The 24,703-nt window shown below is 39.5% G+C and overlaps 1 protein-coding gene, 2 long non-coding RNA genes and 1 pseudogene across 8 annotated transcripts; 2 read left to right on the top strand and 2 right to left on the bottom strand.

Annotated features, from left to right (window-relative positions):
* The first annotated feature begins 9,912 nt into the window (after nucleotides 1-9,912).
* LOC137709514 (disease resistance protein RPV1) lies at nucleotides 9,913-22,762 on the top strand. Of its 3 annotated transcripts, none has more exons than XM_088689278.1 (6): nucleotides 9,913-10,645; nucleotides 10,962-12,063; nucleotides 12,154-12,561; nucleotides 12,689-13,567; nucleotides 13,670-13,728; nucleotides 21,830-22,762. In XM_088689278.1, the coding sequence occupies exons 1-6, from the start codon at nucleotides 10,146-10,148 to the stop codon at nucleotides 22,482-22,484; spliced, it is 3,603 nt and encodes a 1,200-aa protein (XP_088545404.1). In that variant the 5' UTR covers nucleotides 9,913-10,145; the 3' UTR covers nucleotides 22,485-22,762. The 3 variants fall into 3 exon arrangements, with proteins under 3 accessions (XP_088545404.1, XP_088545403.1, XP_088545405.1); XM_088689277.1 differs by having other exon boundaries at nucleotides 9,959-10,645; nucleotides 12,151-12,561; XM_088689279.1 differs by having other exon boundaries at nucleotides 10,552-10,689; nucleotides 12,151-12,561.
* LOC137722403 (uncharacterized) lies at nucleotides 13,840-16,577 on the bottom strand. 2 transcript variants are annotated; one of them, XR_015958497.1, is made up of 4 exons: nucleotides 15,550-16,577; nucleotides 15,380-15,448; nucleotides 14,725-14,787; nucleotides 13,840-14,404 (listed from the first exon to the last, which is right to left on the bottom strand). It is a non-coding gene; the product is annotated as an uncharacterized LOC137722403 (long non-coding RNA). The 2 variants fall into 2 exon arrangements; XR_015958496.1 differs by having other exon boundaries at nucleotides 13,840-14,039; nucleotides 15,550-16,563.
* Nucleotides 19,397-21,639, bottom strand: LOC148689775 (uncharacterized). 3 transcript variants are annotated; one of them, XR_015958495.1, is made up of 5 exons: nucleotides 21,381-21,639; nucleotides 21,211-21,279; nucleotides 20,539-20,601; nucleotides 19,786-19,853; nucleotides 19,397-19,639 (listed from the first exon to the last, which is right to left on the bottom strand). It is a non-coding gene; the product is annotated as an uncharacterized LOC148689775 (long non-coding RNA). The 3 variants fall into 3 exon arrangements; XR_015958493.1 differs by lacking the exon at nucleotides 19,397-19,639 and having other exon boundaries at nucleotides 19,654-19,853; nucleotides 21,381-21,638; XR_015958494.1 differs by lacking the exons at nucleotides 19,397-19,639; nucleotides 21,381-21,639 and having other exon boundaries at nucleotides 19,654-19,853; nucleotides 21,211-21,374.
* A 270-nt stretch (nucleotides 22,763-23,032) lies between the features above and the next one.
* Nucleotides 23,033-24,255, top strand: LOC137707669 (uncharacterized; annotated as a pseudogene).
* The last annotated feature ends 448 nt before the right edge of the window (nucleotides 24,256-24,703 follow it).

The raw sequence follows: 24,703 nt of genomic DNA, 5'->3' as shown, positions 1-24,703 counted from the left end.
TGTAGTAACTTGTAACAACTTACTTCGCCGGGAAGGCTAATAAGATGACCTCTGCCAATAAGTATTCGTGATAGGAGCATATTCATGCGACTTAAATGGCTTGTTCTCGTACATTTACGTTATGTTTCTTTAGTTATTTTAGTTCTTTATGCTTCTTTTGTGTGTTTTCAGGTTCTAAGGGCTTAGGGAGCAAGAAAGTGCATTTTGAGGCTATTTGGAGCATTTTTGGGCATGGATTGGATAGCTTATCCATGGAGCCAAAGTTTGGACGAATTTGAAGGCCTTATTTTCACTTTGGACATAAAACAAAGGGCCTAGCCCATTCTCTCTTAAACCAACCCCAAGGCCATGCATTTCCTTCCAATTCCAAAACCCACAATCACTTCAAAGGCCATGCAAATCCATATTCAACACCTTAAACTACAACCATGCATCATTACACCACCTTCTCCATCTTTATTCCACATATAATTCACCTTAGCTATCACATTCACACACATGCAATTACAAAACATCATCATAACCCACCTACAACCCACCTACAACCCACCTACAATCCACCTAATTCACAAAGCTTTTCCCAACAAACAATTTCACCAAACACATGCACCCAAAACCTTCAATGTCGTGGGGTCCCAATTGCAACCACATTCTCACCCACTCTCTCCCTATATAAACCACACACACTTCATTCATTTGTCATTCATTCATTCCCCATTCAATTCACATCTCATTTTCATACACAACACACCACAAACACCTCCATTCTTGCCGTGCATATCCCTTCATTTTCTGCATATTTTCTCTTCATTCCAACCACTCCTCATCCCCCAAAAACTCACCTTAGACCTTGTGCTACAACAACGAAGAAGAGAAGAGTGCCTAAATGTTCATACAATTCAAGTTTGAGTTGTTGGAATGTTTAGGTGTTTCTTTGATTTCAATGTTTAAATTCAATTTTCTTTGTTTTGTAATGGAAGAGAAGAGTGCCTAAACGTTCATACAATTCAAGTTTGAGTTATTGGAATGTTTAGGTGTTTCTTTGATTTCAAAGTTATGAGGAACTAAACCCCCCTTTAGCTAGGGGGTGATTCAAAATACATGTTTATGCTTGCAATATGAATTGATTACTTTTGGTTGGAATTTCATAAGTTGTGGATTCAATTTGTTTAACCGTTTGAATGAATATGACGCTAGAATATAAGTGAGTTTCACCTAATAGTTACGAACTTATATTCACAAGTAGTGGAGGTTGCTTATAAACAATCGCGTTAAACGAATTCTTGGCATAAGTTTCATGCGTATTCCATAGTAACGAATGCCTCGTCAATGTTTATGATTTCCGTTGAACTTAATGATCTTTGTTGAATGTCTCTATCATGCGTATTCCATGGTTAGGGACTTTGATTAAGAATAATTTGGTTGTAATGCGTATTCCATTCAATCCAACGAATCTAGGGAAATCTGAAAGTTAATTTAAGCGGATCTAATTAACTTGGAGCATTGAGTTTCATAATTTATCGAAAGACCAACCGAAAATCAATCTTGTATGCAAGTGTAACATGTGTGGAGAAAAACCCCTTAGCTATTCCATCATCCATATTTTCATCACATTCATCTTTACTATCTGTTTTAAATTATAATCTGTTCGTTTAGTTTAATCTCGTCCAACCACAATCCCCCCCTATTTTGTTAAGTCTTAATCATTTGATTTGTCTTATTTTATGTTTTTAAGTATTTGGAGTCTTTTGAACTTGTTTTGAGTCTTTTAGTTTGTCTTAGTGTTTTAAAAGTTAGTTTTATTTATTTGAGTCAATTCGGAAACCCTTCTCAACCGAGACTTGGATAGGTAACCAGTCGGCCTCGACGTAGTGCTATTTATCCAAACTAAAGGTACTCCTCGATCGGCTGATTCTACGACAACAATGCTGTTTATCTAAACTGAAGGTGTTCGCCGGTTGCCTTCATAGTGCTGTTTATCCAAACTGAAGATGTGTTGCCAGAAAAAGAAAATAAAAATCTCAAGATGTTTGAGAGGTTTGCGTAGGGCAGTTGTGTGTTGAATTGGAGGGGGCCTTTACGTTGCCATGGCACCTGTATTTATAAGATTGATGTACTTGCTTGGCACGTCTAGATAATTGTGTAGAGTCTGACTGCAACTCTAACTCGCTGAAATCTGATCAGTGGTTTTCAAATTTCGTGACTTCTAAAATAAAGTCTATCTAGGCTTTATCACACCACATCAGAACCCTATCACACCTAGGCTTCTGATCTTATTAAAAAAAACACCAAATCAAGCAGAAACTTTTACTTCCATCACCATGCAAAAACAAAAAGCCTAGTCTACCTAGGTTTCTTGTGTCACTATCACAACGCTTATCACATCACCACCAAAATCCAACCTTATCTAGGCTTCTTCATAATCTTTACCCATGCATGCATCCTGATCCCCACCATACTTTAAATAGGCAACAATCAATTTGAACCACCTGACGCCACCCACACATTCACACGCCAAAACACCCAAATCAACTTGAATTGTGCTGCCACGTTTCCAGTTGGAAATACATATCTCATCTTTCATAATAAATTATTATTAAAAGATAATTATGATAAAACAACATAACATTATCCTCTAATAATAACAAAATGAATTATCTCCACTTTTCATCTGACGGTGTGAAGCTATGCTCACTCAAAGGCCTTGATTGCACAGGCCGACGGTGTAAATTCGGGTCCAAACAAGTACCAGGATTGACTTTTAGTGTAAAAATATGGTTTTTCGTTAAAGTGAACAGTACCAAGAGCTTTTCGTTAATGTTCCCTTTAATCATCTCATTTATTAATTATATTTTGATGTCGTATTTTTTTTTCCCTATTTTTACATTTAATTTTCATTTAATTTCATTCATCATAATATATTTTGATGTCTACATTTAAGTAAACTAATTTATTTTATATAATATGTTCCGATATAATTTGACACACCCCGACCAAAATCAAGGCGTGATGGCCGTCATGTGAGGATGACGTAGCCATATGCATAGTGCGGAAGCAATAATAATATAAGAAATGCGAATAAATAAAAACCAAACTAACTAGAGCACTAAAAGATAAGGGGCAAGACAAAATAAGTATGAATTCACAATCAGAGCATAAGTAGCCTAAGTGCAGTCCAGCATGACGCAAACTAATTATACAACATCCAAGGGTGACCATACAATGGTGATAATCTGTCAGAGCTGTCGTGGATTCCTCGCAAGCCACCAAAAAGCACTCCTAACTAGAACCTGGAGGGGCGTAAAACAAAAAGTGTGAGTGGGCAAAAACAAAGCTTTTCAAAATCATTTCATTTCTCAAAAGTTCTAACCCTTCGCCGTAAAACCTGTATAATTTCCCAGAAAATAGAATACATACATATATCGAAACCATTCTCGAATTAGCAAAATCCACATATATGCCATGTCAAATATCTCAGCATAAAACATGTAAGCCAAGTGATATAAATCAATGCAAATGATATGTCAGCCAGAGTCACCTAACGTGACCTATACGGCTGAATCTAAAGCTCATCCATCTAGCCGAAGTCACCTAACGTGACCTATACGGCTCAAATCCACATCTCAACAAATATACTTGCACATAAGTCGGAACCACCTAAAGTGGCCTGTACGACATGACTGAGTGTAAATAAATACGCTCAAGTGCTACGATCACGTGTAAACTGTGCGAATAATCGCGGGTCACCTACGAGTCGAAACCACCTAAAGTGGTCTGTACGACATGACTGTGCACCTAACTTGGATCTAAGGTGAACGTATGGTGCGGAAGGTGAACATCACGTGAAGGACTGTGCCCTAACTCTGGGCGGGAGCACTAACATCGGGGTGCAGGTTTATGAGCTCTCAACACATCTCACATAATCATTAATTCACATAAACAGTCTACAACTCACCTGGTACTTACCTGAGCGTCCATCGTGTCAAGTCACAATATGCACATATCATACAAATTTATAGTCTAAGCATAAATCAATAGGCATGGCATTTCAACATAATTTTATTCAAATTGATTTTCTGGGAAAAATCTCAAGTATATAGGTATATACAGAAAACCAAAAGCCCACTCACTGGTATGTGGAAGGGTTGTAGCACCCAAGCCTCGATTGACTGCGCTCGTCCTGAGCATAGGTCTCACCTATATGCGAAATAACTATATAAATGTTAATTTAAAGCACATAAACGAAACTAGCTAATAACTTCTCATACATTGCTCAAATGGGGTGTTTGAATATACCAATGTGATCTACTCAACACCACAAACACCCCCATATTTTTTGAAAAATTTTTCGACCACCCACGCGCCGCCAACCCTAACGGAACAATTAACGGCAGTTAGGAGTATTCCGTTAAAACCTTAAAAGAAGTTAGCGGCATTAGCTGACGTCGTTAGAATATTCCGTCAAAGCTGACGTCGTTAGAATATTCCGTCAACTCTGATGGAATATTCGTCTCCTTCTCCGGCGAGCCTCGCCAGTCGCCGCCATTTGCAACTTAAATTTTCGCCGGTTTCTAGAAAAACCTTAAAACTTCATATCTTTTCCATTTCTCAACCAAATTCCATGAAATTTGAACCAAATTGAAGCTTATAATGAGTAGAACGAAACCTTACTACTTTTAGGACTTAAATCCAATGGAATCTTGCCGGAAAAACCCACGAAAATCCGGCCAAACTTGAAACTCGCCAAACTCAACTTCCCAACGTCCAAAACACTTCGTTTTTCTTCTCCGAGCTTCGTGAAGACGTTCTAAAGCTCCCTAGAAGCTTAAAAACTTCTAAAAACTTCACGATCATGATTGCATGAACAATATCCAAATCGAAGCTCGCGAGAAACTAGGGTTTTCGAAGGTTTTAAGTCCAAACAAAGGTATATATCAACTCATAGGCTTGCAAGAAGTTTGAATGTTAACTTTAAAACCACGGTTGGTTGAAGGTTTGTCCGTATGAGTTGTATGGAAATGCTAGAAAATCCAAGAGAGAGGAGAGAAAGAGGGTCAACGGGAAAGGGTTTGGGTGTGTGTGCGTGTGTGTGGTCCAGATGACAGCCAACCAAAACAAAAGAAAATAAAACCTAAGTCTAAGTTCCTAATTGGTTCCAAAATATTAGGGACTTAACATAAATGGTCCACATCCAAAGTAAAACCACACAACACTACACAACGTCCATTGGGAAAATAGACATTTCACGCAATCGATACAAATAATTCGGGATGGGCTGTCACATAATTTGTATAATCTTTTCATTTAGGTATGTTAATTTATTTGATATATTTCGGTATATCCATCAATACAAATATATAGGTATATTAATTAAATATAATACATTTCGGTACATACATTCCGGTACGTACATTTCGGTACATACATTTCGATACACAAATTTCAGTTCATTAATTCAATATAGTACATTCAGTACGTATATTTCGGTACACATATTTCGGTATTTACATTTAGGTACATTAAATCAATATAATACATTTTGGTGCATATTTTTAGGTTTATTATAATATATGTCGTTACAAACATTTCGGTACAGTTATTGTTGTACATTTATGTATTTACATATTTGTGTGTCACTAATTTCTTCTAATATTTTCTCATTTATATTCATTTATAATTGAAAGAACTAATATGTGCATATTTTTTTTTTTTTTTGGAATAAGAATACGTGCATATTAATAAAATTAAAATTTTAATGTGGAGACATTAAATAAAAATACACATTAAATAACAAAAATATAATATAAATTTTAATAAAAGTACACTTTAAAGGATTAAATTAGGAAAGGGATCCTCTCCGGATCCCTTCCACCAAATTCATCAAATTTACCAATCCGGACCCTTGAAAATTGATCCAACAGCTAAAGTTATTATAACTTTTAAAGAGGGCTAAAATTTCAAGGGTCCGGATTGGTGGATTTGATGGATTTGGTGGAAATGATCCAAAGAGGATCCCATTCTATTAAATTAAATATGTCATCTAGCACCAGATTTAAAAAAAAAATTCAAATATATTGCAAGGACTAATTTCAGAAACCCTTGTTTTTATCTCCTTGTCTTATGTTACTAGTTAAATTTGTGTGAGGTTTGGTGGAACGAGGTAAATGAGGTTGACTTTGATCATTATGATCTCATTTCTCATTTCCATTGCCATTTTCCTTTACCTTCTGTTCTTAAGATGTCTTTATCTCTCAACGAAGCCTACCTAAATTTTCATTAACAAAAACTCTCCCCTTTGTATATATCTCTCTCTATATAAAATGGTCACCAGTACCCACAAAACCACAACCTAAAATCTCAGTGCAATGCCCGCCAACCCAATCAATACCCAACAAGTCTCGCTCCGAAAGCCTTAAACTTTACCCTTCCAACCACAACATTCCACCCCCAAGGGCGCAGTTTTCCGCCCCCACCTCTTCATTTCCCTTTCTTTTATCTCCCTCCTCAAAAATCTAATCTTGTTACCGCATTTTTGGGCCGCCATTCCACCCAAGTGGTGGAAGTGTAATGAGCCGCAAGTGCAAAACTTAGGCTCGAAGGGGCAAAGTTACAAAAAAAAAAGGGGTGAAAATACCCTTGGATCAGTCTATCGTATGGTGATCGGGATCCCGGTCAGTTGAACTAGTCTTGGACCAATCTGGAGTAGGAGTCAAGGTGGCAGAGCAGGTCAGGTGCGCTGGCTCTAAGCAGGGTCGGCTTGGCCCACCTAGCCTCGAGTTGGAGTTCGGCGCGACTTAGCGAGTTGGGCCTTCTGCCTATGGGCTCTATGTGCTTCTGTAGTACGCTGAGGTTGTTGTGGCAACGTGGATTGCTAGCGCTTAGGCTTTGGTCTGAGCTGCTGTAGTGGCCCCTTGTTGGCTAGTGGGCTCCGTAGGTCGTCCCATGGTGGCCATGCGGTGGCTGCTGGGCAGCGATGATGGTGATGCTCTGTGACAGTAGGGCTCATTCTGCCGTCGTGTTGAGCCTCGATGATTGTTGACGTGGAGCTACATCTTGGTCTCCGTTTTTCGATCCATATCCTTGAACGTAGGGTGTTCCGGTTGTCGGGGTTTCAAAATGTTTACCATTGTATCCACTCCAGGGACTAATTAAGGAATTTTTCTAGGAAAATTTTCAATGACTAGGAGTGTACGAGAAATTCAAGTAACAGAAAATTCCAAAAAGTAATTGCCTGAGCCTTCTTCGAGTATTTGAATCAACCTCTCAATGAAAGCACCAATTTGTATGGTAGAAAAAAATCTGCCATCTTCAGTCTTGACGAATGTGTACCTACAAAACAATTAACACTTTTGTTCAAAGACCAAAGCCTCACACGCTCACAAGGTTTGGGAGAGGTTTGCTAATGGATCTCCAATGCCTAAGTCAGTATCTCTGGAACAAAAATGAGTGTTTTGGACTTGTATGCGTAGCAAAAGCTTACCAGAAATTTGGTGGTGATGAGGTATTTATAGGGAGGAGTGGCTAGCCATATGGTTAGGGTTTTGCTCTACACATAGCGCTATTGGTCAAGATGTGTCATCTGTTGGATGAATGATGAAATAATATTTTCAAGATATCAATTAGGAGATATATCTTGGGATGGTGATGGAAGCATTAATGATTGATTATGATAAGGATTCCTTACTTGATGGAGATTTAGTAATTAATCTAATGGTTAGTGTCTTTGACTTTTCCACGCCACGAGCAGAAGAGCTTTGAGCAGTTGTAGTCAATTACTTGGACCTCTAGGAATGCTGAGCTGGGCGTGGAAATATTTGTGTGCCCTACCCATTTAATGAGGGAATTCTTGGTTTTCCTGAGAAAAAGTTCATGTGTCGTCTCCATGATTTTTGGAATTTTTTTTTGCTTCACAAATAGTGTTTTTTTAATCGTTGTAATTGGTAGAAAAAAGAAAGTGAAGATAGAATGGCCTTTTTTTTTTTTTTTTTTTTTGAAACAAGATAGAATGACCTTTGATAAAGCAGAAGAAGAAATATACAAGATCAATGGTGTTCTTATTGCACATTCTGAGGGCAGAGATTCAGATGGCTGGGTTTTGCAAGGGTTTGAGAGATGATACCATGAGAAGAAGATATGTTAGATTTACCAAGACGCTTGCGGATGCATATTTCATCGTATTTGGAGTTTTTTTTTAAATGTCAAATAAAAAAGTACAAATTTATCTCTCAGTTAAATTAAATAAAACAGAGTCGCTCAAAAAACTAAATCAAGTTCGCATTTCCACGTCTTCTTCGCCGCCCCCCTCCCTGAGTGCGTGGAGGTCATCTTCTGTTGTCTACTTGCAGAACTTGATGTTTCAGTAATTAAGTCAAATAATTTCAAGCCCACAGTAACCATTAAGTCAGTTTGTTTGAAATTTACTCACAGAAAACTGGTCCGCATTATTGTTTATTCCTTATATATAGAAATGTGATTTTAATCCTGAGTAATGTTATTCATACCATATTTTTGTACCACATTTTTATACCATTTTAGGTGGCATCTAATGTGTACAGTCACATTATTTGAAAAATTTGCAAAACCCAAGGAAATGAAGAAGAAAGACTCTTCGTATACCACAATCATCATTTAATTAACTAGTTTTTCTTAATTATTAGTTTATTAAATAATGAATTAAAATTAAAAATTTGATTAATTCAAATCATGTGGTTGTCCACATCAAGTGTCATATAAAATGGTATGAAAATGTGTTATAACAATATGGTATGAATAACATTACTCTTTAATCCTTGGATAAGTTTATAGTTAGAAAAATGTCCTATGCAAGATAAAATATTGTTTATAGTCCTTTGACTCTACATCCATGTCAACATACATTATCCACATCAGCTTTTATTTGTTTGTGTAGTTTATTTTATTTTATTTTTCCTACATTGCCCTTATGTGACGTTGGGAAATAACCACTTTTAAATGCCGAGTTATGAGTGCTGCATTTTCCATTTTAAACCTGAAGGTTCAGTAGTATAAATCTTTCATTGCCCCTTTCTATGGCGTCGTGCAGGTTTGCTTCTTTGTCTAGCATTTCCACTAAAATCGTGTGGGTGTTTTTTAGGGTTTAGCTTTGTGGTGAGTGTTGTAATAAAGTTTTTAGTATGTTGAATACCTGATATATTAGTTCGATATTTGTATATGATCTGCATATTTGTACTGCACATGGTACACTAATCCATATTTTGGCACACTGTAGAAGTGAGGTACACTAATCCAACATAGGTGCCATGGTTTAGGTACATTAAAATTCTGATTAGGTCCTTTTAATTTGGAGGTACCATGTTTTAGGTATACTATGATATAGGTACCATGATATAAATACTGTGATATAGGTACCATGGTTTAAGTACATTATATTATTTATTTGGTATTATGTATTTAGTAAAATTTGATTTCTTGAGTTTTGTTGATATAATTTTTTTTTTTTGAATTCTAATCAATAATTACTTTCGTTTTTTTTATTTGATATGTAACTGAATTTCTTATTTGGTATCTCTATTATTTTTAGATATATCTTCATAGGAGGAAAAGAGGCACTCAAATCAACGGCAAGAAAGTCAAACATTTAATTGTGGGTATTTTAGGTACTAACATACACATAAAAACATTAAAACCAATAAAATAGAAGTTTTGATGTTACATCTGGGGTGGACATCCAGTAAAAAGACTAATTTAAATTTTTAAGGGAAAATTTGAAATAGGTCCAATTTTATAGACTATTTTTTTAAATACGTCCAATTTTTAATGATTTTTTACTTTTAAAATAGATCTAATTTTTATTTATTTTGGACCATATAAAAAAAACCCCAATTTTTAATCTTATACCAGGCTTTTAAGGAAAGTTGATCTAATCCAGGGGTTAAGCGTGTGTGCTGCTGGAACTTGTCATTTTGACCATCTAATCAATTCTTGAAATTGGAGGAATTGGACTCCCTCGGCCTCCGAGGTATTTGGAATCGGGAATGCATTTCTTCTTTCCTATTATGCCCTCTTCCCAAGAGACTTCGCAGATGCTTCGACAGACGCTTCGACACCGCTGGCTCATCCTCGTGTGACGTTGGTTTGACGATCGGGACCTCGAAGTTGGGGGCCAAATGGCTGCAATAATTGCTCAGCTCGATGCCTCTTCCACCTCCTACCGGTGTACTTATGATGTGTTCTTGAGTTTCAGAGGCGAAGATACACGTAAGGGGTTTACTGATCACCTCTACAGGGAGTTGGAGCTGGCAGGAATTCACACCTTTAGAGATGATGATGGGATCGAGAGAGGAGCAAACATAGCATCAGAGCTACAGAAAGCGATACAAGAATCACGAGCATCCATAATTGTCTTCTCCAAGGACTATGCTTCCTCAAGATGGTGCTTGGATGAGCTGGTGAAGATCATGAAACGTAGAAAAACTGATTGCAGACACATGGTCATGCCAGTTTTCTATGATGTTGATCCATCCCATGTTAGGAAACAGACTGGAAGTTTTGCACAAGCATTTGCTAGACATGAAGAACGCTTCAAGGAGGAGATGGACAAGGTGGTGGAGTGGAGAAGAGCTCTTAGAGATGTAGCAGATGTGGGAGGAATGGTTTTAGGACATCTGTAAGTTCATTCCCAAAAACTTTATATTCTCGACATCTTTTAAGGTATTATATAGGTCCACACAAACATTTCGTTAAAACTTAAATGAATACCTAACGAAAACGCAGCAGAAAACAGCTACAAACATGAAAACAATATTCTAGGTTAAGTTTCATACATGCAGTTAATGTTGGACTTTTCTTTTTTCTTCGTTCATGTAAATGATTTAGCATTACTTTTTTTATCAGAACTAGAAAGTTCATTTGTTCAATATTTATATGTCCACTCAATTTGCATTGGCACCACAGGATTTTCATTCATTCATTACAATTTATAGGTATGAGTCACAGTTTATCCAAAATATTGTCGAAGAGATTGGAAATAAACTGGATCATCGCACAACAGAAATGATTGCTCCCTATGTGGTTGGAATAGATAAGCGTGTGCAGGGCATAAACATGTGGCTGAAAGATGGATCAAATGACGTGAGTGTAGCTGTGATCTATGGGATGGGTGGAATTGGCAAGACCACCATTGCCAAAGCTGCTTATAACCAGAACTTCCACAGATTTCAAGGTAGCAGCTATCTTGCAGATGTTAGAGCAACTTCAGAACAGCCTAATGGTTTGGCTTTTTTGCAAAGAAAACTTCTTTCGGATATCCAAAAGGGGAAAAAGAAGAAAATATACAGTATGGGTGAACGAATGAGCAAGATCAAGCATGCTGTGTGTTGCAAAACTGTTCTTATTGTTCTTGATGATGTGGACCAATCCGACCAATTCAATGCAATTCTTGGAAGGCGAGAATGGTTTCACCCAGGAAGTAAAATTATTGTAACAACTAGACATGAAAGTTTGTTGAATGATCATGAAGTTTATGCAATGTTTAAGGTTAGAGGACTGGGTGAGTATGAATCACTTGAGCTTTTTAGTTGGCATGCCTTCAAACAAGCGCGCCCCGTCAAAGATTACATCAAGCTAACAAGATCGGTAGTACAGCACTGTCAAGGGTTACCATTAGCACTTCAAGTTTTGGGATCTTCTCTTGTTGGAAAAAGTGTAGAAGTATGGGAAAGTGCACTGCAGAAGTTAAACGTCATTCCTAATGAAAAAATTCAAAAAATACTCAGAATAAGCTTTGATTCTCTACAAGATGATCATGACAGAAGTTTATTCCTTCATATAGTCTCTTTCTTCGTGGGAAAGAAGATAGATTATACAATTACAGTACTGGACAATTTACGCTTTTACACAAGGATTGGAATTCAAAATCTAGTTGATAGATGTCTAGTAGACATTGATGAAGACAACAAGTTGGTCATGCATCAATTACTTATAGACATGGGAAGGGGAATTATTCGTGAAGAGTCGCCCGAGGACCCTGGGAAACGTAGTAGAGTGCTACAGAATGATGCCTCTGATATTTTGAGAAAATTAACTGTAAGATGCTCTTATTAATGTTTTTATGTTTGTTCTACTGTGGTGTGCATGTGTACTAGTTACTAACCCAATGTTCGGATCTGGTAGCAGGGAACAAAAACTATTAAGGGCCTCATGCTCAACCTTCCTGGCAAGACAATGTTTAATACAAGTTTCAAAAAGAGATACCATGTCGATGATTACCATGAAAAAGTCTCAAGGCGACGGCTTGGTTTCTTCTCTTGGAAATCTATTACCTTTCTGCCAACAAATTCTGCTTCTGAATCAAATGAGGTAGACTTCAAAACAGAGGCATTTACAAGGATGCACAATCTTGAACTTCTGTTGCTCAATAATGTAAACGTCAGTGGAGGCTACAAAGATTTTCCAAAAAATTTAAGATGGATATCTTGGCGAGTATTCCCTTTAAAATCAATACCAGCAGATTTATATTTGGAAAATCTAGTGGGTCTTGACTTGCGGAATAGCAGGCTACATCATCTTTGGCAAGGACCCAGGGTATGATACTGATCTCTCTCTCTCTCTCTCTCTCTCTCTCTCTCTCAAACAAACACATGCATACACATATTTAGAGATCTTTATGATCACGTACTTACCCAAACTAAGTACCATCTGTTTGAAACAGGCTATTCCAAGACTGAAATTCCTTAATGTCAATCATTCACATGGTCTTGTGACAACACCCAACTTTTCAGGAGTCCCTAACATTGAGAAATTGGTTCTTAAAGATTGCACAAATTTGGTTTTGATTGATGAATCCATTGCAGACCTAGAGAAACTAATTGTGTTGAATCTAAAAGACTGCAAAAATCTCACAAAGCTTCCAACAAGATTTAGCATGTTGACATCTCTTCAGGAACTGATTCTTTCTGGTTGCTCAAAGCTTGTGTTTCGCCCCAGTGCTGCAGCTGGTGTTTGGAAGAAACTCAATATATCAACAGCTATGCTATCGCAATCAATGTGGTTGTGGAGACTCTGGATATTACCCAGGAAAAATCTTGTTACAGCCCGCAGTTTGTCAGTGGCAAATTGGCCAAATGGCTTAGTAAGCTTAAGTCTAGCTGACTGCAATCTTCCAGAGATTCCCAGTGGTCTTAGTATCCTATCTTCATTGAAGCATTTGAATCTAAGTAGAAACCCAATTTTGAGCCTACCAGAAAACTTGAATGATCTTATTACGCTCCAAACTCTTGTAATTGAAGGTTGCACAATGGTCCGAACTCTTCCAGAACTCCCACCAAGTTTAAGAAAATTGCATGCAAGTTATTGTACATCATTGGAAAAAATAACAAATTTACCAAACATGTTCAGATCATTGGATTCAAGTTTTTGGAAGTGCAAGAATTTAGTTGAGGTTCAAAGCTTGTTCCATATAAAACCATTGAGAAGGGTTGACATTGAAATGATCAGAGATATGGGCCTGTTCAATTTGGAATCCGTAGGAAGCACTGAAGTTGAGATGACCAATTACTTGACATGTACAACAAGAAAGGGTCCTATACAGGTTCTCTCTCTCTCCTTCTCTCCCTCTCTCTCTCTCTGTGATGCACGCACTGTTAGTACTTTCTCTTTAATGATTATGATTTCTATGATTTTCATCAAACAGGGACTGTATGAATGTGGCACATTTAGCGTTTTCCTTCACGGAAACAAGATTCCAGATAGGTTGACACGCCCCGACCCCGATATTCCCCAAATATCAGGATAGGCACGTGCTGACCGACACCCGAAGGTGACGAAAGCCATTTATTGAGTGCAAATGCTGAAAACAAGGGATAAATAAGGTTTATAAATATAAAAGAATAATGAATATGCAAATAAGGACCGTGTTCAGAGCGCACCTCTAATCTAGAACACTAAAAGAAAATAATAATAAAATTGAATGAGACAAAGGAATGGGTCCTACACCGAGAGGACTCGAAGATGCCGATGCGGAAGTGCCTGGACGTCGGGATTGTATGCCTCGATTCTAAGTCCTGAAGGGGGCGCAAAACAAACATGAGTGGACCAAGTTGATATATATATAATAAAACAGTTATCAACGTACTAACCCCCAGGTTTTATGAAAACACAAATATAATGATAAACATAGGTTTTCCGAAACCTAGCATGTCGTGCAATGTCTCAAATCATCATTCGCATAAAATAATAATCACTAGTGAATGTCCGATATAACACTTCAGGCCCCATGCCGGCTCCCCGTCTCTGAGCACACAGTCAGAGGAAAATGCACTTCAGGCCCCTTGCCGGCTCCCCGTCTCTGAGCAGACAGTCAGAGGAAAACACACTCCAGGCCCTATGCCAACACCAAACCGTCGCCCGGGACGGACCGGATCTATCCCTACGTCCCGTAGCGGAAAGGACCACTAGGTAATGTACAAAACCAGTGAACATACATATATTGAAAATCAACTTCATTGTATAAAGTCATCCATCATCTATACTATAAAGAGGTGTTCTAAACATGTTCTAAATATCATATCGTCATCCATCAGATATGCTATAAGAACATGGATTATAGGAAAAATAGTAATAATTCAAACTAGCCTCAGTAAGCATGTTATCTCGTAAAACGTTCATAAAACATAATCGTAAAGTCATGCTTTTCTGTGTATGCAATTCTACCATTAAAACATGCATTTTCAGAAGGGGTCCACTCACAGTACTTCGCCGTCGAAAAGCCACGCCACCTAGCGAAGAAGGAAACGCCACAGATAAACGCCCCTAAGCACATAAAGGGTACATTTAGTCAAACTCTACTCAAACAATTGAATTTGGGAAAACGGACATCGGAAACGGGTTCAGGATGTCGAAATTAGCCTAGGAGGGGTCCCGCACGAAAACCCAAAAAGTCAACTGTCAAAGTCAACGTTGACCGGTCAAAGGCAACGCTGACCGTTGACCGGGTCAACGGTCAAACCGGGTCAAAGTCAACGGGTCAGGTCTACGGGTCAACGGGTGCGGGTCATGGGTCACGGGTCAGGTTTTTGGGTTTTGGGTTTTGGGCTAACAGAAAATGGGTTTGGGTAAAAAGGGGAAATGGGTTTGGGCCGCAACCAAGGCCCTAAGGCCTTTTGGGTTTTTAAAATGAAATAACTAAAAATAAAAAAGGAAAGGGTAAAGGTATTGGGCCAAAGACCCAAGTCAGGCCTAAGGCCCGCGGGGAAACAGAATGGCCCGAAGGCCTGGGTGCCCGGAGAAGACCACCGGAGTTCGGCCGGAAAGTTCCCAAGCTCCGTTGGAGCTCACAACTCAACCAAAACATGTCATTCAATATACCAAATTGAAGCCCCGAAGGTAAGGAATCGAAATATACCCTTGGTTCCCGTCATCGTGGTCGGAGTTGGCCGGAAAACAGCCTGGAAGCCACGGGTGTCCGCCGGAACTGGGTAAGATTCAAATGAGCATAACTTCTTCAATACTCAATGAAATTGGGTGAAACAAAAAGGAAAGTTGTAGTACTCAGCGAGACGAAGAGATTGATACCTCGCACGCCGGCCAACTCGCCGTGGTTTGGCCGGAAATTTCCTCGAAAGGAGCGGTGCTCGCCGGAAAACTGGGAAATGCCTCCGAGGTGGTTTTCTTCGTGGTTTGACGTCCAAAGCACAACCACGGGGTTAGAAAAGAGTTATAGGTGTGGGCATGGGTGTGTGTGTGTGTGTGTTCTTGTCGGAGGAAGGAGCACCGAGAGGAGGAGAAAGGAGAGAGAGCACGGGAAGAGAGAGTGAGGGAGAAGAGAGAGACTTTTCAGTAACAAAAAAAATAAAGGAAAAGGAAAAAGGGAAGAGACCGGGGAACAAAAACAGGGGTGGGCCCCTTGGGCTCACCAATTAAGGCTAGAAAAACAATTTTAAAAAGGAAAGGTATCCCCCAAACTTAGTGAAAATACAAAAATACCCATTTTCTTACGTAAATCCCGGGACGGGTTGTTACAATCTATCCCCCTTAAAAGAATTTCGTCCCGAAATTTAAAATCACAACTTAAACCAGAATACTTGAAAATAGGAAGAAGAATATATGTATAAAGGGAATTCAAGTCAGAGTGGGTGCATCAAAGAGAATATGCCACACCGTCGCGAGCGGGTTGCCAAATCCTCTATCATGCCTCCAAGCTCTTACTTTCTTCCCCATCAGTGTAAAAGTAGAAACATACTTTAATAAGATATAAAGTTGAAAACATATATAGACGTAAGTTCAAAAATAAGTATGCAAAATACTAGAGCGTCAAAATAGTCAAAATAGTTATGTACTAACATATAGGTCGAAAACTCGGGCTTAACTTAAAACTGAAAATGGAAATACTTCCCCCAAAACATTTGTAACGTCAAAAACAAATAATTAAAGAAAAGGAAGTTAAAATACTTACTGAAAATCAAAACTGAAACTCAAGCTAAAAAAAAAAGAGAGTGGGTCTCGCCTAAGCATACGAACGTCACGTACTCCGAGAAAAGATGCGTCTCTAGGTCAAGTCCTAACAATAGCAAATCCGTACCAACTGCTGAAGACGAATCTTCTTGCTCACTTGCTTAACGAACCCAACGAATAAGTTTTCAATACCACAGTCGGCCGCCCATGATATCGATCACACATTTGTTGTCTCGATAAGCAAGCAGTAATTTACTGAAGGTGCACAATTTCACGTGTCATAAATTCAACCTTTTGAATAATAGTTCACAATACTCCTCTGCTAACCAATATTCCCTGTAGAACTCTCGTACTATGTCGCAAAAAATGGCGTACTCAAACCAAACAAAACAGAAACTGTCGTTATAAAACTCTATCCAATAACAAGCATCCTATCCTCCTCAGTTCTTCCAAATGTGACCAACTACTCCATTGTTTTGCCAACAAAGAACCCATTTGAAAATTGTACCTTGGGATTCAAAAGAAGTGACTACCATGTTACTAGTAGACCCAAAAGCTCAAGCCAAGCAAGCAGAAAACGAGAAGTCACCTTTCCCAACAAGCAGTATCTCTTGGGAATCATTGTAGTGCTCAAACCACCTCTCCAATTTTTGCGTAGTTGCAGATTTCTAGTAAAACAAGGTCAAAGTTGATAGAAAGAAGGACTCTCAAGTGATCAACCTAAAAATAAATGAGAGTACACACCTTTCAAGAGAAGTGTAAAGATCTTCCGATTCTCGCCTCGACCGCGATGGGGTGCCAACCCAGAGTACACTAAACAGATCTGCTAGAAGTGTTTCAATAACCACGTACTCACAACAAAAGAGTCTTGGAGTGAAACAGTGAAAAGATGAGTTGAGACGGCACATAACATTGGAAAAGAAACGATGTGATGCCTATGAATTATAGTAAGATGGTGATACAATCCGCTGACCTTCTGTACTCAAACCTTCATCCAACTCTTACTAAAAGATCGCACAAACATCACACTCACGTGCTCACAAACCGAAGGATCCTGGTGCCAAGGTAGTGGAAAGCTACGTTGAAGCGAACACATCACATCATCGAAAAGGTCTACCAGAGTACGATATGATGGTTATGAATTGTAGCAAGATAATGAGTGGTGACCATTCAATTTAGCGTGAAGATAATGATGCAATCTACTGCTCACCTGCACCACAATCTTCACCAACCTCTTACCACAAGACGACTCCAACCTCACACCCACGTGGAACTCTTTCTGGTAAGTAAGGTAAGCTTGTGAAAAGATTATGCTGTCAACATTTCTGTCTGAAAAGATAAGAATTGGGCGCATACTTCCGCCGAATTGATCGATCGTGAATTCGTCACTAATTGAGCGAGAAACCATGTAAAAAAAGGCTAAAAGAACACTTAAGAATTTGAGGATCAAAACAAGTTTATTAAAACTAGATTACAAGATATCTGGATGAGTGAGAAATCAAGCCAAGAACAAACGAGCGAAAGAAGGTAAAGATGCAAAAATAGAAATCACTGTTTATGATTATTTGGTTAATCAACACGGTAAGGTTGACTGGTTTCTTAACCAAAAAGGAAATAGGTATAAGCTCAAGAATAGTCAAGAACTGTTAATAAGATCTGACGAGGCCAAAGACATTTCGAAATTCACAATACGTTGTAAGCTGTTTCAAAGTTCAAAAATTAAACATAGAACCTCTGAACCAACAGAATGACGAAGAAGAAAGATACAAAGCAGTTTGCATAAGCATGCAGTGACACGATTGGCTACCTCAAAGTGATGCTCTTGATCAAACCAAAGCTCAATGAGTCCAGAGAAGTTCAAAGTAAAGCTCGATCTTCGTACAAAGATGAATATGGTAGTCTCAAGCCATTACATTGAAAAGTTACAAAGCTGAACAGTTAGTGGATAAGAACACTGGTCAGTTGGGCTACACGCAAGAGGCTAAGTTCACTTCTACTGAAAGTATGTGGACAAGGTGCTAGGATTTACCGCCTAGTGCCAAACCCAGGTGAAGTTCAAGAAGTCTGTTTATCCAAACAAGTATGGATCTTCATCAACCAAATCCAACTACAACAACAAAAAGAATTGCAACTCCTTTTGGAAAATTGGTGGGAATAGCGTCTGCTACCAAAGAGTCACTTAAGAAATTATCTAATTTAAATGAAGTCAACGCCCGAAAAATTTGGTGTAGAGCTAACGGTCAAAGGTTAAGGAACTTGACTTCGCCGTTGAGGTAAGCAAGGAGGTTACTGATAAAACAATCATCGAAGATTCATTCTACCGATTCACACGAGTTTCTTCAGTGATAGTGAACCTGAGAACATTGATTTGCTCCCGCCAACTACCACCTACTAATCGTCGTCACCATCAGCGCTTGCTTTCTCAAACACGCACTCCGAATATTTCAAGTAGTTGCCACAACAATATGACTCTGCCCGCCATTCCTAGGGAACGCATGTCACAGAGTGATGTCATCGTTTCAGGGTTCTAGTTGATCTCAACCAACTCGTACCGTCAAGATTTTTCTGTTTCTCCAGATTTCGATGTAGAGCCGACTCTGCCCGCAATTCCTAGGGAACGCATGTCGCAGAGTGGCATCGCCATTTCGTATCTACAGCTGGTCTTAACCAGACTTCCTCAAACTAAAATTTCCAGAACACGTCGCTTCCAAGTAACACTAATTGTGCCCACCATTCCCTGAGAATGCACATCGTAGAGTACAAAACCGCTTCATAACTTCCAAATTCAACTCACTTAGGGTTTTACCGTTTCCCAATGCTCCTAGGTAAATCCAATTATGTTCGAAATTCCCAGGGAATGCATGATGTAGAGTATCGATCCGATGTCGAAAGTCATCCAACAATCCACTTCATCCCTACTGAGGCATAATCCCGACAAGAATTCTTGTATTTCAACCAGAAGGTGAAAATTCAAACAAAGAAAGGTTTGCACAACTACGCCGAATGACACTAAATCCGGAAGTCATGACATCCAAATGATGTCATGGCAGACACACTACTACAGTACCAGAAGGTCCTAAGTATGCTCTGAACAAAACCACGCTCTGATACCAATCTGACACGCCCCGACCCCGATATTCCCCAAATACCAGGATAGGCACGTGCTGGCCGACACCCGAAGGTGACGAAAGCCATTTATTGAGTGCAAATGCTGAAAACAAGGGATAAATAAGGTTTATAAATATAAAAGAATAATGAATATGCAAATAAGGACCGTGTTCAGAGCGCACCTCTAATCTAGAACACTAAAAGAAAATAATAATAAAATTGAATGAGACAAAGGAATGGGTCCTACACCGAGAGGACTCGAAGATGCCGATGCGGAAGTGCCTGGACGTCGGGATTGTATGCCTCGATTCTAAGTCCTGAAGGGGGCGCAAAACAAACATGAGTGGACCAAGTTGATATATATATAATAAAACAGTTATCAACGTACTAACCCCCAGGTTTTATGAAAACACAAATATAATGATAAACATAGGTTTTCCGAAACCTAACATGTCGTGCAATGTCTCAAATCATCATTCGCATAAAATAATAATCACTAGTGAATGTCCGATATAACACTTCAGGCCCCATGCCGGCTCCCCGTCTCTGAGCACACAGTCAGAGGAAAATGCACTTCAGGCCCCTTGGCGGCTCCCCGTCTCTGAGCAGACAGTCAGAGGAAAACACACTTCAGGCCCTATGCCAACACCAAACCGTCGCCCGGGACGGACCGGATCTATCCCTACGTCCCGTAGCGGAAAGGACCACTAGGTAATGTACAAAACCAGTGAACATACATATATTGAAAATCAACTTCATTGTATAAAGTCATCCATCATCTATACTATAAAGAGGTGTTCTAAACATGTTCTAAATATCATATCGTCATCCATCAGATATGCTATAAGAACATGGATTATAGGAAAAATAGTAATAATTCAAACTAGCCTCAGTAAGCATGTTATCTCGTAAAACGTTCATAAAACATAATCGTAAAGTCATGCTTTTCTGTGTATGCAATTCTACCATTAAAACATGCATTTTCAGAAGGGGTCCACTCACAGTACTTCGCCGTCGAAAAGCCACGCCACCTAGCGAAGAAGGAAACGCCACAGATAAACGCCCCTAAGCACATAAAGGGTACATTTAGTCAAACTCTACTCAAACAATTGAATTTGGGAAAACGGACATCGGAAACGGGTTCAGGATGTCGAAATTAGCCTAGGAGGGGTCCCGCACGAAAACCCAAAAAGTCAACTGTCAAAGTCAACGTTGACCGGTCAAAGGCAACGCTGACCGTTGACCGGGTCAACGGTCAGACCGGGTCAAAGGTCAAACCGGGTTAAAGTCAACGGGTCAGGTCTACGGGTCAACGGGTGCGGGTCATGGGTCACGGGTCAGGTTTTTGGGTTTTGGGTTTTGGGCTAACAGAAAATGGGTTTGGGTAAAAAGGGGAAATGGGTTTGGGCCGCAACCAAGGCCCTAAGGCCTTTTGGGTTTTTAAAATGAAATAACTAAAAATAAAAAAGGAAAGGGTAAAGGTATTGGGCCAAAGACCCAAGTCAGGCCTAAGGCCCGCGGGGAAACAGAATGGCCCGAAGGCCTGGGTGCCCGGAGAAGACCACCGGAGTTCGGCCGGAAAGTTCCCAAGCTCCGTTGGAGCTCACAACTCAACCAAAACATGTCATTCAATATACCAAATTGAAGCCCCGAAGGTAAGGAATCGAAATATACCCTTGGTTCCCGTCATCGTGGTCGGAGTTGGCCGGAAAACAGCCTGGAAGCCACGGGTGTCCGCCGGAACTGGGTAAGATTCAAATGAGCATAACTTCTTCAATACTCAATGAAATTGGGTGAAACAAAAAGGAAAGTTGTAGTACTCAGCGAGACGAAGAGATTGATACCTCGCACGCCGGCCAACTCGCCGTGGTTTGGCCGGAAATTGCCTCGAAAGGAGCGGTGCTCGCCGGAAAACTGGGAAATGCCTCCGAGGTGGTTTTCTTCGTGGTTTGACGTCCAAAGCACAACCACGGGGTTAGAAAAGAGTTATAGGTGTGGGCATGGGTGTGTGTGTGTGTGTTCTTGTCGGAGGAAGGAGCACCGAGAGGAGGAGAAAGGAGAGAGAGCACGGGAAGAGAGAGTGAGGAAGAAGAGAGAGACTTTTCAGTAACAAAAAAAATAAAGGAAAAGGAAAAAGGGAAGAGACCGGGGAACAAAAACAGGGGTGGGCCCCTTGGGCTCACCAATTAAGGCTAGAAAAACAATTTTAAAAAGGAAAGGTATCCCCCAAACTTAGTGAAAATACAAAAATACCCATTTTCTTACGTAAATTCCGGGACGGGTTGTTACATAGATTCCCTTACAGAAGCCTGGGTAACTCCACTTTTTCTATTATTGTACCTTCACATCTAAATCTCAAGGTCCGAGGCTTGAATGCTTGTGTTGTATATTCGCGATGTCCATTTTGGTTTAGCAGTTCAAACTTCCTTAAAGTCAGTAATGAGACCAAGGGTCTTAAATGGACATATTGCCCAGTCACAGCAGGTCTCCCGAGAAAGAACCGTGATATGTTATGGCTAAGCCATTGGTTGTTTGGAAACGATGAACTGGAGGGCGGGGATGAAGTACATTTTTCCATGAATGAAGAATATGGTTTCTGGATGAAGGAATTCGGTATCCAGCTTGTGTATGAGCAGGAAAATGAGGGTAAGGGTGTTCAATCAAAAAGTGAAGATATGACATTCCAACCAAATACAACTCTTTCTAGCCCGGTTTTTGTTGCTGGAAATGTATCTGCGTCAGCATCGAAGTATCAGTTATGGACGGGCAAATTCTTTCTTTGCAATCATCGCAGTCGTATCCATCAACTTCATTTCTCTAGGACCCTGGAGAAGCCAGATTATCTTAATTTTTCATACTTATTTAAGGAAGATGTTCCTGCTAAGACGATGGTTCCATCTACTGCAATGAATGTTTACACCAATTCCTTTTCAGTGGACATCCCCTGAGTTTTTACTTCATCCAGGATGTGTGATGTATATGCCATTCCGAAGTGATTTATTAATCTACTAATAAGTCGTTTAATAGCAGTTCCAGAGGATTAGCCAACACCATTTCATGGTCTTTGGAACAAAAAAAAACTCAGCTCTTGTGAGTCTGATTTCTGTTATATGTTCTTTATATCATTATATGTATGTATGTATGTATTACACTGAAGTATCTGATTTATTACTCTTTTCCGTTGTGGAGGTAAATAAATATATACAAGTTTACGTTGTGCGAGAAACAGGAACTACTTCCCAATGACATTCTTAATTACACTAGAACAAGCTACTGCTATCTATTTGAATCTAGTTGGTAACACAATTCTGTGCGTACAAGAAAACATGAAGGCTGGAGACTATTTTTATAGATAACTGCATGACGATTACTACCATGTGCAGATCCATGGAATCACTTATTTGGGGTTGCGATCAGTTGGTTGAAGTTGAAATCTTGTTGGATAAAAGCAAAACCCTTGAGAAGCATTGACATAGAAATTAAAAAAATAAATAAAATGTATGGGCATTTTGCATCTGGAAAATTGGTATCTATAGGCTGCACTGATGTCGAAGTGATCAACACTTGACGAGGAGTACAAGCAGAGAGGATTTTGTTCTATGGAAGTCTCTCTCACCGTCCAAGTCCTCTCTTTTCCTCTCATGCATAGTTGTTATATGTTATTTGTATAAGAGTATTGTTACACTTACCATCCACTTGTACCATCGTTCTAATACTTTATTTGTTACACTTACCTTCTGTTTATACGTATTCTGCGTTCATTAGCGTTTATGGGCGAAGTGGGTATTGTGAGGAGGCTATAAGAGTTCTTGAGTCAATGAAAGATTCGTGCTTGAAGCCGAATTTGGTTACTTACAACGCGGTGGTTAATGCGAGTGGGAAATGGGAGTGGAGTTTAAGAGGGTAGTGGAGATTTTCAATGAGATGCCGACAAATGGGGTACAGCCAGATCGAATTACTTATAATTCACTCCTTGCGGTTTGTAGTCGTGGGGGACTCTGGGAGGCAGCTCAAAATCTGTTTAGTGAGATGGTGGATAGAGGGATTGATCAGGATATTAGTACGTACATTACGCTTCTAGATGCGATTTGTAAAGGTGGGCAGATGGATTTGGCATATCAGATGATGTTGGAAATGCCTTCGAAGAATGTTTTGCCTAATGTGGTTACTTTTAGTACAATTATTGATGGATATGTCATATGCTAAGGCTGGTAGGTTAGACGAGGCACTCAGTTTATTTAATGAATTGACGTTTTTGGCCATCGGTCTGGACAGAGTTCTGTATAACACATTGCTTTCACTCTATGGGAAGCTTGGTAGGTTTGAGGACTCTTTGAATGTTTGCAAGGAGATGGAGAGTGTTGGGATTGCAAAGGTGGTTGTGTCATATAACGCACTTCTTGGTGGGTATGGGAAGCAAGGAAAGTAGATGAGGTTAAAAGAATGTACAATGAGATGAAAGAAGAACGTGTATCACTAAACATATTAACGTATTCAACATTGATCGATGTTTTTTCAAAAGGTGGTTTGTATGCAGAGGCAATGAAGGTGTTTAAAGAGTTTAAGCACGCAGGGCTGAAGGTTGATGTTGTGCTTTATAGTGAACGTATCAATGCTTTGTGCAAAAATGGACTTGTGGAATCTGCTCTTTCGTTGCTTGATGAGATGACAAAGGAAGACATTTGACCTAACATTGTCACTTATAATTCAATAAGTTGATGTCACCTTTCCGGGCGGATGCGTTTTTCCGGGCGGATGCGTCTTTCTCTGCGGAACAGTTTGCTTACGGACTTCTTATGCCACCTTTCCGGGCGGATGCGTTTTTCCCTTACCCTAAACAATTTGATGTCCAAATTTCTTTTTCCATGTTGAAGTGTTTCATTTTGTCTATGTGTATTTAAACAGAAACAAGGGGCACAACTGGTGGTGCTTGAAGGGAAACGACGAAACGTATGGGAGAGTGTGTGGTCTGATTCATGCTTAGATTTGCATTTAACGTCTCCTGGGGCTGCCCGGGCAATGGTCCATGCATGGTTGTTCAATATACGCGCTATAGTGTTTAAAGGCCAACAATTACCGAACCTGTTAAGGTTTGCGTTTTTTTCTCATCAAACAAGTCACTGTTTGCATAATTTTGTTCGGAATTTTGAGTTTAGTTGTCGATCCC

Source organism: Pyrus communis, chromosome 17 (genome assembly GCF_041283825.1).
Source record: "Pyrus communis isolate YQ-2024b chromosome 17, ASM4128382v1, whole genome shotgun sequence".
Taxonomy (NCBI): domain Eukaryota; kingdom Viridiplantae; phylum Streptophyta; class Magnoliopsida; order Rosales; family Rosaceae; genus Pyrus; species Pyrus communis.
The sequence above is the reverse complement of the archived record's forward strand: the minus strand, read 5'-3'. Positions and strand labels throughout refer to the sequence as shown.

Bases quoted from the DNA above. Each gene is read 5' to 3' on its own strand.
- LOC137709514 (XM_088689277.1), top strand. From the start codon at position 10,146: ATGGCTGCAATAATTGCTCAGCTCGATGCCTCTTCCACCTCCTACCGG. The intron at 12,562-12,688 runs GTATGATACTGA...TGTTTGAAACAG, and splicing joins ATCTTTGGCAAGGACCCAGG to GCTATTCCAAGACTGAAATT. The intron at 13,568-13,669 runs GTTCTCTCTCTC...TTCATCAAACAG, and splicing joins CAAGAAAGGGTCCTATACAG to GGACTGTATGAATGTGGCAC.